The sequence below is a fragment of the Palaemon carinicauda genome, chromosome 4, assembly GCF_036898095.1.
Source record: "Palaemon carinicauda isolate YSFRI2023 chromosome 4, ASM3689809v2, whole genome shotgun sequence".
NCBI lineage: Eukaryota > Metazoa > Arthropoda > Malacostraca > Decapoda > Palaemonidae > Palaemon > Palaemon carinicauda.
In genome coordinates this window covers 108,045,182-108,061,233 of record NC_090728.1, presented here as the reverse complement: position 1 = coordinate 108,061,233, position 16,052 = coordinate 108,045,182, and the positions used below count along the sequence as shown (strand labels likewise).

The window sequence follows — 16,052 nt, the reverse complement described above, 5'->3', positions numbered from 1 at the left end:
AACATCTTGGAGGCCATGGCGGTTCTTCTCACTCTGAAGAAACTCTGAAGAAAGAATGAGCTACCCACCAAGAGGTGGGTTCCTTGGAGAATCTGCCCACTGAAGGAAGATGTCTCTCTATGCCCAGTAGAGTGTCTTAAGGTCTATCTTCGAAGAACTTCAGACTTCAAGGGAGGACAGCTCTTCACAGGCGAAACTTCAGGATCAAACCTATCCCTAAGACAACTGAAAGCAAAGCTCACCTACTTTATTCATAGAGCGGATCCTGACAGCACACCCGCAGGTCACGATCCAAGGAAAGTTGCTTCTTCGTTGAATTTCTTTCAACACATGGACTTTGAGAGGCTCCGCTCATATACTGGGTGGAAATCATCCAGGGTATTCTATAAACATTATGCGAAGCAAGTACATGAAATAAAACACTTTGTGTTGGCGGCGGGTAGTGTCATAAAACCTGTCGTTTAGTGCTGCGATGAACAGTGGACTGTGTTGGGACTCAACAGTGTATCGGGTGAATGGGTATTTGTACCCCCTAGTGCAAACCATTACGATGATTAATAGACTGTTCTATACAGGTGCATAATCTGACCAATAACACCAGTGCCGTGTGGACGTTTGCATCACAGTGTTTACGCATGTCCAAAATCTGAGCAAGTCAGACAGATTTGGCTTCACATCTCATTGAGTGGCATTATTCCGATAATGAAATTATATATATAATCTTCCTTTATAGGTCAATATATGAACCCTGATGTGAATTATTGCTGGATCAGATTCTTACTTTGTTGCAACTAGATTTAATAATTTATTTGCAAAATAAAGGTAAAAATGTATCCGCGTCTTTTTTTTTACTCCTCAGTTGCTTTTAAATAAAGCATGCTAGAGTTTTATTTATCCTTATAGATATAAAAAACTTGAACCAGTACAGATTTCCAAGGTAATTAAAGGTAACCTCTAAAAAGTTTCCCTTTCGTTCCTATGGTAGCACTAAGCCTGTTCCAAGCTTAGTGGAAATGACAGTTAACTGGAATTTCAAATATAGGTCTAGGAGACCAGATCAGGAATCCATTCAAGGTAGAAGGCACACACACAAACCCACAGATATAGTACTTTCAAGTAATTTCTCTGGTATGCTTCCACCAGGACGACATGGCCGAGCCCAAAAAACGGATTTTGAGCAAAGTGAAAAATCTAATTTTGGGTGAGAATGCCCTGTCATCCTGATGGACCCACCCTTTTGCTGACCCCACCCGAAACTACTCTATCTGCGGCTATTTCTGCTTAAAAACAAGTAAAGGAATGGCAGCTGGTAGTAGTACAGATAGGAGGTCCACCGGGTACCTAGAATGGGACCCCCTTTTTTTCGCCACTCTTCCCCCTTACATCAGAGTTAAATCTATTCGGGGTGAAGAATGCTATGTGTTGTATCTAAAAAATACGTCCCTGATCCCTTGCGATATTGTTAACTGGATACTCGCGCCAGGAGTTAGAATCCTGGAGACCTTCGGTTTATTTCTCTGGGAGTATCACTATAGCAAATATCCCTTAGAAAGCTACCTAAAGGAACCTTCCATCAGGACGAAATGGCATTCTCACCCAAAAATAGATTTTTCGCTTTGCTCAAAATCCGTTTATTAGGCCTCGGGTGGCAATCGAGATGTTCTTATGTCCCATGAGGGCACTATTTTGCCATCTAAAAATGACCCCCTTGTACCTTAGGGCTGAGTGTCAAGGGACTTTTTGTTACACTGGCAGATCCATGAGAGCAGCATCAGGGAACACAGTCTCTTTCTGGCTTCGGGAGATGGTCCGTAAAGCTTACCCTTCGACCGAAGAGAGTCAAGGCGCCAACCAGGACCAGAACTCACAAGGTCAGGGTCATTGGCCCTACCCTCTCTATCAGGAGGAACAGGTCAGTGAGCCAAGTGTGCCTGGAAGAGACAAACCACCTTCACAGCCTCTTACTGGCAGAAGTGACAGAAGCCCCTTGATACCTTTTTGCTAGGACCCTATGGTGGCTGCTCAAGTTGTTGTGTAACCAGCTCAGCTCCTATACGGAACAAGGATTTACAGTATCTTGTCTATGGTAACGTGTAGATGTAAGTCTGGAATGAACGGTAAAATAACTGGCCCTTCTCTATCATTCTACGTTCACCTGCATCTCGGGAACTAAGCAGTTCAAAAAGTTACAAGCTGGGTGCACCAGATACTGGTAACTTACATTTTAGAGCATCATTCTTTAATATTAAGGAAGTAACTCTCTCCATTATCTTGTAATGAGCAGGAGGATAATGGGTCTTATACCTACCCCATTAATCATCATACTTGGTATCTAACTAACCGATGTCCTGTTTGGGGGAAACGGTTCTCCAGTGTTGATCAAGTACATGTTTCATGTACAACCCAGGACCTATCAGTCTTTCATCTATATGATGTACAGTGGTCCTTGCTTCATGTTTCATGTACAAACCAGGACATATCAGTCTTTCAACCATATGATATACAGTGATCCTTGCTTCGTGCACATGCAGCTCAAACATTGATCACTTTCAGAGAAGAAATTGAACCTTCCAGTTTGGTTCCAGGAGACTTCCAACCCACCGAGCAGTAAGTCTCCTTTATTAAAGGGCGGGGGTTTGTATGATGCGTAGGAACAAATCATAAATTTGTAAATTAAACTTCCCTCCTCAACCGGCCGTCTCAGTCCTAAGCCGAAAGATCAAAAGTGAGGTTTCTACAACTGGAAAGCAGGTGGCGTCCTCACTCCTTGCCCCGTTCCCTACCCAGTTAGATAACTGCTCATTATCCAACTTTATTGATTGACTCTAGCTCGTACTGAAACGATATCCTCAATTAAAGGACTCAAGTTTGTATTACTTTAAAAGTTTATGATGTTACAATGTAGAAACTGACATAAGGTCAGAAAAACAACATGACATTGATTTTATTTTTGTATTTGATACTTGATAATGAACGATATCAGTCAGAACTAATGTTTGTTGAATGGCCTTGCAAGGAACTCCTGATTTCTATCCTTCTTGGGAGAGCCACCTACCCGATCCGCGGTTTTTCTCTGTAGTAAGGGAGATATACTGGATTCCTTTGAGTTCCAACTCCACTTTTGGTTATGGTTCCTATTCTGTTTTCATGCTACCTTAAAATTCTGTCAAATCCTGGATTTTGAAATTAGAGATTACAGTACATGGTTACTGGAGAGGCAAGTAATAAAAGACTTGGATTCATCCCCAGGTTTTTACAATTGATTCTTTGAGAATGACGCTTACACCCAACAAGATTATTTACCAGGGAACAACACAGATTGTGTTTGCAACAATAAAAGCCTTAGGGAAGGCTGTTTGAGTTGGGTAGAGTGGGGATATCTTAATTTTTTAATGATGTGTCAAAAGGGGAGAACTTTGCCGATAGAGCCAGTTGAACCCCAGTAAAGTATTGAAATAATCAACTTGACACTAACATTATCTTCCCACTTTTACACGCAATCCAAACCATCTCAGTCTTAGAATTGTAAACCTTTTTCCTGCTTTTGGACACCATGCATCTCCACTAATTCAATTCCACATTCATATCATAGTCCTATTCTGTTTCAACAATTCTCTTAGTGCTGTACAATTATTTCATTTCAATATAGTAGTTCTGGTGAGAAGAATTACCAATATGGTGAGGAATGTTTTTTCATTATTTTATGAGGTAATAAGACAAAATACTGTATCTCCAACCAAAATGTTTATTGACCTACATTTCACGAAAATATATAAACATTTAAAAAAAATTATATTAACCTATGAATAACAAAAATTACCATCCCAATGTGTAAAGCAAAACACAATTTTGATAACAGTACAGTACAGTTAACACACTGAGTCGGTAGCATACTAATGTTGACACACACTAGCAACACCCATATTTTAACTATGACTAATGCTATTATAGCGAAATATTTAAAAAAGTGTACAAGTTTTATTTCTGCTACCTTTACTGTCATAGTTTATGCCCTTTTGATATTTTACTAATCTTTGAATAAGATTTGGATATAACATAGTAATACTGTACAACATGCAGTTATGTGCATTATCTTTATAAGGGGTGAATTTCTTTTGATATAGACTTTAATGAATTTAATAACTTTAGAATTTTTTTTAGTAATACTGCAATCATTGAAATTCAGTGCAAAGAATAAAAAGGGTTTATTGACAGTTTCATGTATTATTGTTTCTTTAAAATAAGATACAAATTGAGGTATATGGCATCAAGTAAACTACAACAATGTCTCTACTAAAGCTCCAGCACAACAGCTTTGATTTTGTTTCTACATGGATTCAGGATATAAAAGCAATAAAATTACGAGGAATAAAACAAATAATACAAACATTTAAATAAACAAGGCTAAAGAAAATAGACTAAATAGAAAATGAGAAGAGCCAGAACAAACCCAGTCAAAACTAACACCGCAGAAAGTTTCTGTCTGTTTATGTGATGGGGCTTGACAACTTCCTCTGGTATGAATAGACAAGTAGATTCTCTCCTTTGCCTTTCTGAGTGTGGGGTCAAGATGGCCTCAGTAGCTTTACTTTCCTCGGTATACGACGGCTCAGTTTCTGCTCTTTTGGTGTAAGGATTTACAAACGTTACCGACTCGGAAAGTCTGTGTGCCTTGTACGCAAGTGGTTTGCATATATCAATCGACTTTGAAATACCTATCACGCGAGGTAAATCTCTCCAAGCTCCTGACGATGATGATGATGATGATCTTTTAGTGAAATGATCATTCCAAGATGAATGTCCCGGTACTGCAGGATCATGAACTTCCGGGACAGGCGGTAAAGGCATCTGTGGAGGGGGTGGCAAGTTTAGAACGGATGGACGATTCACTTGGCACGTTGTGGTTGGAGGATCTAAATGATAACTAAAACCAAATTTCTTTCCCTTATTAATACTTTCAAGCTTTTGTACAAAGGGATTGATTGTAGATTCCTCACAAGGTTGTCCTTTAATAGATGCTGATGCATCTATTTGTGATTGCTCACTCTTTTTACTCCAGGCTTTATGAATTTCTTGTGAAACAGGTGCAAACCTTTTATGCTGCCAGAATTCCTTCTCTGTCCCAGAATGATTAGCTTGGAAGATCTTTGGCATCATTGTAGTATTTTCAGGCTTAATGCTCTTTTGAACTAATTTATGGTGACTCTTTGCATGGCTAGTAAGGAGGGCCACAATAGAAGGCACTCGTCCCTGGTACTTTTTAGATCCTGATCTTGACACTTCATAGGCAGGGCCAGAAAAACTAACAGGTCCACGCACAGAGGGATGTGCTAAGCGACCCTTTATTCGTTCACGGGTCATGCTTTTTCCCAAGAACCAGGGAGCTTTCATACTCATCTGGGGCTCTTCATTTTTCGAATACACATACTCCGGGCTACTCCACATCGCATGTCGTCTAACTCGATCATCTACTGTCCAAACAGCGAGACAATTTTCTGGAAGCTGCTGTGGCTTACACAGAAGAGCCATAGAAAAGTTGACATCAGTTTGGGTACACTTAACATGGACAACATTATTAGCAATACTAAAGAAGTTTGGAGGTTCACTGAACACAACATTACGAGGTATATAACAAATAACTGTGTTACCTACATCCACTTCTTTAACAAATGAACAGAAGGGATCCACATCCTTTGTAGTAATAACAATCCTGCTAGTCTGTGGAGTTGGCTGCTGCAGAGTTGTACATGCCGGGTCAGGCATACTAGACGATGGATGGTCTTCAGGGAGACTCGACCGTCGATGATGCCTGCTGCTGCTGTCGCTGCTGCTGTCAGATATGAATTGTGTGGTGGTGGTAGAACTGGTGCATGTTGGGTTAATATGAAGCCATGAATCACTGGCTTGATGTGTTTGGCACAGATGTGAGGGTGCATGTTGTGCATGTGTGGGCATCTGGTGTTGAAGTGTTGTGTCTAGTGCACGGATGGTGGCGTAGCCCGGATCTCTTCACATGCCGGTCATGCTAGAGCGCCTCAAACCCTTTTCTATATGATCCATTTCCCATAACACCTGCAAAATTGTATCATTAAAAGCATGGATGGTTTAATATATAATTAATTATAATAGAAAATACCCATAACATTAGTAAACAAACTGGTTTTGTATATGCAAAGTTTTAACTACCAATAACCAGAGGGCTACTGAGTACTATATCTACCATAGAGATGCTATTACACCTACGTTTTCATATTCCTTTCAAGTGATAAAAGATTTCCAACAAAAATCAGCCCCATAATTAATGTATCAATAGGTAATAATTTATACTGTATTTACTAAATATAAAGATTTTTAAAACTGCTTGGTAACAACCCATTTATCACATTGAGTAATTTTTCATATTTTTTTTTTTCATTTTTATTTTTATAATTCTCAGACTTTTCTTATCTCTTGTAGACAGAGGGCAAGAGAAGCTTAAGGTATAAAACGTGCACTTGGACCTGTCAATAGGCTTTCTTTTTATTCTCATGTCTTTACTGCTTAAAGTTATGCCAAGTTCTTTTTGGGGTTTCTTCACTTGTCAAAGATGGTTACAGTAAATTTCTGAAGTATTGATTTTTCTCTTTATTTCCATACTATTCATTATTTATTCAAAACATGAATATAAATCTTCGTTCTCTAATAGGAGTATGATTTCAGCAAAGCTAGAACCCTGCTGCTAGAATTTTTTAAGAGTTGTCGGTCGTTACTGGTGGTCCCCACCATGCTTCGTGCCCACACACCAAGAAGCCACTTTGAATTCAGCAGACTTATTCTCAGTGCTGACAAAGCCTGGCTGTCTTTTATAACTCATTCTTTTTTTTTCCTCTTTTTCAAGTGATTGTGGTTGACTGATTATTGAGAATTCATGTATAGGCATGCGCTCCTGTTCAAGTATACTTGGCAACAAGGGCAGCAGGTTTATGAGCAAGACCGATGTAGATCTCAATTCTTTGTGTAATTTTTGCAGGGGGCATGAGCCCTGTGTGTCTTCATCTTTTCAGCCTTATGCTACATCCTTATGAAAAAGGTCGCCCCTCCATGCATACACTTTCCATTATGCACACGATCACCCCTGTGAACACCTGGGAGCGTACCATCACCCACTAGGGAGGCTAAAGACAGTAGAGCTTCTTACCCTAAGTACCCACGCACCAGGTCTCCCAATGCTAGATCTCTATGTGCAAGTGACTCACACAAGAAATCCCTACATGTAGGGTCTCCACACGCATAACTCCTACAGACAGCAAATCCATGAGCTAGATCTCCTGAAGCTAAAGATTAATGCACAGAGACCTTATACTTTCAATACTTGATGTGTGTGGTGAAATCATAATCTCCAAGAGCCCCCAAAACTGTGATCCACAGTTCATAATTTTCTCTCTAAGAAAACAACAAAGGTAGGAATTTTAGGCACTGGAATGAAATTACAAATTAAAGAAATCAACTTACGTTTACCTTAATTCTCGCTGGTACTCACCAAACACAAAGAGACAAGAGCTAACCTAGCGTTCTATATAACTCCCCATACATATTTCGCCAAACATGCAAATTAACAACTTATATAAGATACTCAGAGAGTTCGATGTCTTCAGGAAGGCACAGGAAGTGATGTGAAATGGGTATGGTATTGATCGCCAATATTGTTCACTATGATAAAAAAGGATCAAACTCGGAGTGGTTTCTGGACGTCCATTCTGAATGTTATCTATGCTAAGAAGTGAAGGGGATGCCACCCACGCATTAAGGCAGGAATCAAGCATGGGAAATTTTGTCCCATTTGTGAAATATGGGCGAAATTATTATTTACAATTGAAAACTAAATGAGTGATCATTAGTCAATAACTTACAATAATAGAATTAATGATAAAGATATTAACTTTTCTTTTAATGAAAAGATAAATTAAGTGTGTCATTTTATGACAATGTGCTAGTTCTTCACATGCTCTATCCTCAAATGTTAAATCCCCATACGCTGGACTCCTACACGTTAGGTCTTCCCGCTCTGAGCCCTCCCAAGCCAGAAACCAACAAGCAGGATCCTCATGCACTGGATTCCTGCACACTGGTTCCACTTGCATGGAATCTCCACAAATTAGAACCCTACATACTTAATCCTCACGTGCAATGTCCAGACACTGGATCTCTATGAACTAGTTCTCCACAAATCAGAACACTACATGCTGGATCCCCACGTGCTGGGTTCTTACATATGGAATCTCTACGTACCAGAACCCTGCTATCTAGGACACCATGAGCTAGTTCCCCACGTGCTTGACCCACACGCAGGGAGATCATCATTCGCTCACATGCCTTTGGAGAGGTCATTTTGCTGTCTCTAGGTTCTAGGTCTTACCAGATTTGGTCCATTAAGCCGCAAGCTCGTTTTCCTAGTGTTAGGCCATCCCATACTAGGGCTTCACATGACCAGTCCTCATGCGATCGTCCCACATGGGAAAGTTTGTTAGGAAAACCTTCGATAGTCACTCAGTACAAGACAGGATTTGAGCCCATGGAAAGTTAGGGTGTTTACTTCTGTACTTTGTCTGGTATTCTTGGGTACTCCTCGATTAACAGGGACATAAAACGGCATTTCAACATTCCAGCTAGGAGATGTCCATCTCCCCAATATGTATCCTCCGCAAGGAAGAGAAACTTGTCTTCTCAGCTATGAAAGGCATATAAAAGGTCTCCTTGAGCACACCACAGAGGCTCCTCAACCTCTTCAAATAGACAGCCACAGGTGTTCTTGAAGTTATCCTGTGAGCTCTTCAGTGGTACAGGTTTTTGTGGGGGAAAAAAGGGCACCTCTAAGACTAAGTAGAAAGCAAGCCCTTTAGTAACTTCTTCGATATGCTGAGAATATCTCCCAGATTCTGCCTTAGAACCGGAAAGGAAAGAGAAACCCTGAGACCACTGTCCAGGGTGAGTTGAGTTCTCTCCCCTTCTGAGGAAGTAAGAATTCAAGGACACAATAGACCCTTCAACTCTCAATTCAGGGCCATCACTGGCAGAGGCAGAAAAGCCTGAAACTGAATCAACTTTTATGAAGGTTTCTAATCAGGGAAGTTAAAAACATAGGGGAGGCAACCAAAGTTCTAGAGAAAGGTGGAAGACCTCCATTGATTGGTTCTTTGGCGCTCCTTAAGGTTTAATGCCTGCCCTTAAGCCACCCTGGTCTGAACAGGTCAGATAAGGAAGGGCCAGGAGAGGAACCAGAGGATGCTACAGCCATCAGCCCCCTTGTGCAACTGCCATGTGTCTGGGAGATGTCTGTCAAGCAGGACGGCAAAGTAGTACTATCATAGGGTAAGGAAAAGATGGTAAACATCCGTCAAGATGGATACCGCCTCCTGTTCACTGGCTCTCGTCCTCCCCTCACTAGAATTCTGATGGTGTTTACACTTTAGCTCCGGACTTCAGAAAAGAATCTTGTCCTTCAAGCAGAAATGAGGAAAATTCTGAACAAGGGTGCACTGCAGATCATATGGGATAATTTTTCAGGCTTCTACAGCCACCTATTTGTTGTGGAGAAGTCAACTTGGGGCTGGAGGCTGGTCATCAACTTCTCCCACTTGAACAAATTTGCACTGAAGACTCTGTTTAAGATGGAGACAACAAGCACCTCGTGTGCTGTCATCAAGATAAATGACTTCATGATGTTTCTGGCCCTGAAAGACGCCTATTTTCAGATAACAATCCATCAGTCGTCTGCATAGTTCTTTTGCTTCGTCCTCGTGGTAAAGGTATTTCAGTTTAAAATTCGGTGCTTCAGACTGTCTACTATCCCCCAAGTGTTCTCTTGAGAGTTCACACTCATCTCGGCTTGAGTACATGTCAACAGCATATGTCTCCTAAGATACCTGGATGATGGCTGATCCTGTTCTCTTCTTGTAAACAATTTCTTCAACATCAGGACAAGTTTCTCTTCTTTTACCACAATCTGGAAATCCTGGTAAATCACGAAAAGTCCAGTCTCACACCTCAGCAGAGAATGGAATATCTGGGGGTGCTGGTAGATACGACAGCAGCAAGAGCCTTTCCACCATGCAATCGTATCAGCAGACTCGGGAAAAGTGCAACCTTTTCTTAACCAAAGTGGCAAGTTATTAGGACATATCTTGTCTTTGGAGAAGCTTGTTCAACAAGTGGTGCCTAAAGAGACACAGGTCACCATCAACCAGTGATGCCCCTCTCCAGCTTGTTCCAGTAGACCAGGAAGTTCGGAACAACTTGGTCTGGTGGCTAAAAGACGAGAACCTCATCCAGGTGACTCCGTTGGAGTGTCTCCTGGAAATGCTGCTGTTAACAGATGCATTGAAGGAGGGATGGGACACACATCTGAGGCACCAGACTGCCTCAGGATGCTGGTATAAAGAAGAGAAAAGCCTTCACATCACCCTGCTGGAGATGAAGGCAGCACTCCTAGCACTGCAAGCATTCTAACAGTGTCTGATTAATGACACTACCACCATAGTGGCGTAAGTCAACAAACTAAGAGGTACTGTTTCACATCAGCTCTGTGAGTTGACAAAGCAGACATACTCTTGGCCACTAAACAATGCAATGGAGCTGCCAAGAAGATTTATTCTAAGCAAAAGAAATGTAATCACTGGTAAATTCAGTCGCCAGTGACAAGTACAGTAGTACAGTCGTCTTCCACTTTTCGTGAATTCACTTTATGCTGAGTTTTTCTGGCATACCACGGTCCTGAATTTTATGGCAATCCCTGAAATGTGTTGGATTTCACCAAAAACTAACAAATCTAAAAAAATCATCACAGTCAGCCTTCTTATTTCGTGGGGGATAGGCTACAGAGACATCTGCAAAGAGTGAAAATCTGCATATAATTGGTGTCCTTGCAGTTGCCTAACACCACAAATAATACATATATACATACATATACCAAGGCACTTCCCCTAATTTGGGGGGGAGAGGGGGGTAGCCGACATCAAAACAAATGAAAAAAGGGGACCTTTTCTCTCCACGTTCCTCCCAGCCTGACAAGGGACTCAACCAAGTTCGGCTGGTATTGCTAGGGTGCCACAGCCCACCCTCCCCCATTATCCACCACAGATGAAGCTTCATAATGCCTAATCCCCTACTGCTGCTACCTCTGCGGTCATCCGGCGACCAGAGCATGCAGCAGGGCATACCGGAACCGTGTCACAATCGCCATTCATTCCTATTTCTGTTTTAAATAGTCTACTAATTGTATTATAGGTTTTAATACAATAATTGTATAATAAAGTATTGTACAAACTTGTATTTTTACATCATTTCCTTAAAAAACTCCTAAATCACCTATAATACTAAATAATTTACTGTACTGTACCACTAAATTTCAGTCTATTCTCTTCTCAATCCTAAATCCTTAAGATTTATCTATTCAATTCTATTATTAAGTTTAATGATACATATAATTTAGTTCTGATTAATTTTACTTTCACAAGATTTCCCTCTACCCTCTATTTACATTAAATTTCAATCTATTATCCATTCAATGTATTTTCCTTCCTTTCATCATTTTTATCTAATTGTTTTCAGCGTATTATATCAACTTAATAATATGTGATTCCTTCCTGCATAGTAAATTACAAGCATTTTATTTGAAATAACTAGAATGAAAAAAAACATGACTTTAGTCCACAGTCTTCCTTCTTTACTGTTTGCTTTTCATTTCTGTTATTCACACATTTTTATTGTTCATTAAACCCTTTCCTATTGAGTATTATCCTTATTCCTTATTTCCTTTCATCAGTATTTCCCACAATATTTTATGTGAGATCATTCTATTTAATGCGGATTTTGTACTGTTCAGACGAATTTACTACATGAAACATGGATATGCTTTCTCGTCTCTGAGAGCTGTACTGTAGTATTCAAGCTCTTCAGAGAAACATATGGCCTATTCTATATTTAGCTTACATAAATTTGTTTGTTTTATAAAGAAATGTTTTCCCCCTTATTGTTGTGGTCTGATTGGTAAACTCTGCCTGGTGTTTGCCGGACGGTGATTCCAGTCCCGCTCAGCCTCGTTAGTGCCTTTAGTGTCTGCAACCTTACCATCCTTGTGAGCTAAGGTTGGGGGTTTGGGGGAGCCTATAGGTCTATCTGTTGAGTCATTAGCAGCCATGGCCTGGCCCTCCCTGATCCTAGCTTGGGTGGAGAGGGGGCTTGGGCGCTGATCATATAATATATGGTCAGTCTCTAGAGCATTGTCCTGCTTGCTAGGGCAATGTCACTGTCCCTTGCCTTTGCCATTCATGAGCGACCTTTAAACCTTTAATAGAAAAAATTTACCTTCTTTTTAAAAGAAATCTCTTCAAACATAGCATTAACTAATTACATGAAATATATTAAACTGAACTGTACTTTTCATTCCTTTTCAATTTGTTAAATAACACTACAGTATGAACTAGTGGCCACAAAAAAGTTTGTCAGCTTTGATTGATTAATGAGCTTACTGAACTGGCTACCAGTAAATAAAATTTCATTTCATGTTTGACCGTGGTGCTCCATACTAAAAAAATCAAAATTAGAGTTTAGTATAATTAAACATATTTGATATCATGTGATGGTAATTCTAAAAATGATTTCTTTAAATAAGTGCAATATTTTTGATAATAAATAAGGAAGTTACCAATTACTGTAGAATAAATTCTATATAAATTCTAATTTCTTTATTTTTCTTCATTGAAATAACAATTCTTCTAATAGAAAATTATTCAAGCAGGTGATAATTAAATACTGTAATGATAATTCAATTTCAAAATCTTTACCTTCATTCATAGTGAGAAAAAAAGATATATTTTTTTTTTAAGAAAAGACCTCCTTTATCTGGAAGTGTCTTATATGCTAGCCAAAGGGACCGTAGAGAAGGTCCCCAGGCTTTTTCAGCAATCTTTTCTTGGTAGAGAAGCTTTCAGGGGGCTGGAGACCTGTCACAGACTTCTCCCACTTGAACCAATTTGTGCTCAAAATGAGCTTCAAGAATTAGACCCCAGGCACCATTGTTCAGGCCATCAGGAAGAACGACTATTTGTTGACTATAGACCTGAAAGATGCTTACTTTCAGATCCCCATCCATTCCAAGTCTAGAAAGTATCTCAGATCCTCTGTCAGGGACAAGATCTTCACTTCAAGGTAATGCTTCAGCCTGTCCAAAGCACCACGAGTCTTTACTCGAGTCTGCCTTGGTCTCAGCTTGGGTTCACACAATGGATATCAGACTTTTGAGGTACTTGGACCACTGGTTTCTCTTGGCTGAATTAAGATCTTAGCTGCTAAGTCACAGGGATCTCCTGCTCGACCTCAGCAAGGAGTTGGGAATCCAGCTGAATCTCGAGAAGTTCAGCCTCGTCACACAGCAACATCTGAGATACCTAATCATGGGCATAGATTTGGTCAAAGCCAAAGCCTTTCCATCTCTAGACAGGTTACAGATATTCAGACAAGTGGTAGCTCCCTTTCTCGATAGGGAATCTCTTCCAGCTCAATCTTGGCAGAGACTCCTGGGACATCTCACCTCCCTAGAGCAGTTAGTTCCTTTTGGAAGGATGCACATTTGCTTGCTGCAGAGGGCTCTAAAGGGCCAGTGGCCCCAGACAGCAGACCCTCCTGCAGCCTTAGTGGAAGTGCCCCAAGAAGTAAGATAAAGGAGAACTTGCTAGCCGGAAGCCCACTACAAGTCCCACCTTTTTTCAGATGACTCTTGCCAAGGATGGAGAGCCCATATTTAGAGATATCAGATTTCAGGTATATGGTCAAAGGAGGACAAGACCTTTCACATCAACTACCTAGAGATGAAAATGGCATATCTAGCATTACTCCACTTTTCAGAGACCCTCAAAGGCCACTCTGTGGTGTTGGCGAGCGACAACTCCACAGTAGTGACCTACATCAACAAGCAAGGAAGCTCAGTATTCCATCTGCTATGTCAGCTGGCAGTGGGAATACACCATTGGGATCACACAAATGGAGTCTTTCTTTCAGAAACCAATCTGAGTTAACTGGGAATGACAGCTGGTTCAGAATGGTCTTTGCTTCCTCAAGTGGCGAAGAGTCTTTTGACTTTGTGGGGTTCCCCGACCCTGGACATGTTTGCCACTCACCTAAACAACAAACTCCTGGCGTATTGCTCTCCAATTATGGATCTAGCTGTGGAACTGGAAGACGCATTTCAACACCAATGGGACGGGGTCAGCCTTCTAAGCCTGTCCCAAGTTCTGCCTGAACTATCAAGTCCTGAACAATTAAGTCAGTTTGCAAACGTAAGAATAATGATGTGGTATCCAGACCTCTTAAAGCTCATTGAGGTTGGAAGGGAAATTTCAGCTTGGCCAAAAATACTGAGTCAACCACATGTCAAGAAGTTCCACGACACAGTTCACTGCTGTCTTTTCATGGTTGAAGGTTATCCAACACCTCCAAAAGAGGGGCTTTTTGAGACCGACTGCAAAACGGCTTTCAAGATACTGTCTTCCTCAGTGGTCTATCCGGCAAAGGGATCAATTTTCTGTGGTTGGTGTCATAGGGGGAATATTCCTCTACTCAAGGGGACTATTCCCCTAATTGCAGATTTTCTTGTGTTCCTAAGAAAAGAGAAGTTTTTCTCAGTCACAACAGTTAAAGATTATCGCTCCATCTTGAGCCATGCCTTAGAATTTGAGGAAATCAATTTCTCTTCCTCGGAACTTTCAGCTCTTATCAGAAGTTTTGAACAGACTAGCCCAACTCGGGAACTTAAACCCGCAACTTGAAGTGTCATAAAGGTCTTATGATCTCTTACGAGCCCTTGAATAAGGCCTCAGACCGAGATCTGACCCTAAAGACTGTCTTCCTCTTAGCCCTGGCTTCAGCAAAAAGAGGGAGCAAACTGCATGGCTTGTCTTTCCAAATATCACACCCCAAGAGGTGGAAATGCCTTTTTTCTACAATCCAGAGTTTGTGGCTAAGACTCAGAACCCAGCCGTTAACAACACCATATTTGACTCTAACTATCTCATGATGATCCAGATAACCTGTTAGTCTGTCCTGTAAGAGCAGTCCAGAGATATGTTAAGAGGACTGTTTCCCTTTCGACCGAAAATCTCCAATCGATTCTTGAGCACAGGATGCACCAAAAAGATCTCAAAGAACACAATCTCCTTTTTGTTGTGTAGAATTATCCTTAGAGCCTATAGGTCCTCAGGAGAAACACAGCCAGAGAGCCCTCATAGAACTCATGGTATCCGTGGTCTTGCTGCAACCTTAGCATTCTGCAACAACCACTCAGTGGCTCAAGTCCTTAGCGCCATTGTCTGGAATAGGCCCACTATTTAAGGGACTATACTCATAGATTGTTGGATACTTTTTCCATGGGGCCTGTTGTTGCAGCACCACAAATAATCTAGGACAAACTTTTGCAGGAGAATCAACCTATTATCACATTATCAATTATTTTCTGCATAAAGGGCGTGAAAGTGGAATGCCTGGTTTTCTTCACTTCCTTCTTCATCATTCCCTTAACTGGGAGTAACCTCACTGAAGGAAAATTTATGCAGGAAAAGATAATCAAACTCCCTTTGTTTATGACAAAGTATTAATAGGATCAATTTTTATTTGTTATAGATATCTTTCATACCAGAATATTTACCCTTGTCAGGTCATTGACTAGTGATTTGAGGCTGACATATTGACCTTGCCTCTTTACAAGCCAGTTTTGAATGACATATACGAACAGTTTATATATATATATATATATATATATATATATATATATATATATATATATATATATGATAAATCTTGCATATTTAAACGTGTTTTTCATATTTCAAATAAGCCATATATTTTAATACATTAAAGTCTGGATTCTCTCAACGACCTCGGGATCACAACCCCAGGCGAAATCACTCAAAGACTATAGTATCTGAACGGCCGGGTTTCGAACCCTGAGCCAGGATACTTGTATGATATTGAACTTACCACGTAGCCACGAAGATATATATATATATATTATATATATATAT

The 16,052-nt window shown here is 40.5% G+C and overlaps 1 protein-coding gene across 1 annotated transcript in view; it reads right to left on the bottom strand.

The window, feature by feature from the left end:
* Positions 1 to 3,725: 3,725 nt before the first annotated feature.
* Positions 3,726 to 16,052, bottom strand: part of LOC137640089 (glycogen debranching enzyme) — a 225,451-nt gene continuing 213,124 nt past the window's right edge. Inside the window, 1 exon segment of the mRNA XM_068372548.1 lies at positions 3,726 to 6,072. Coding sequence (XP_068228649.1) covers positions 4,405 to 6,072 — 1,668 coding nt within the window. The 3' untranslated portion in view covers positions 3,726 to 4,404.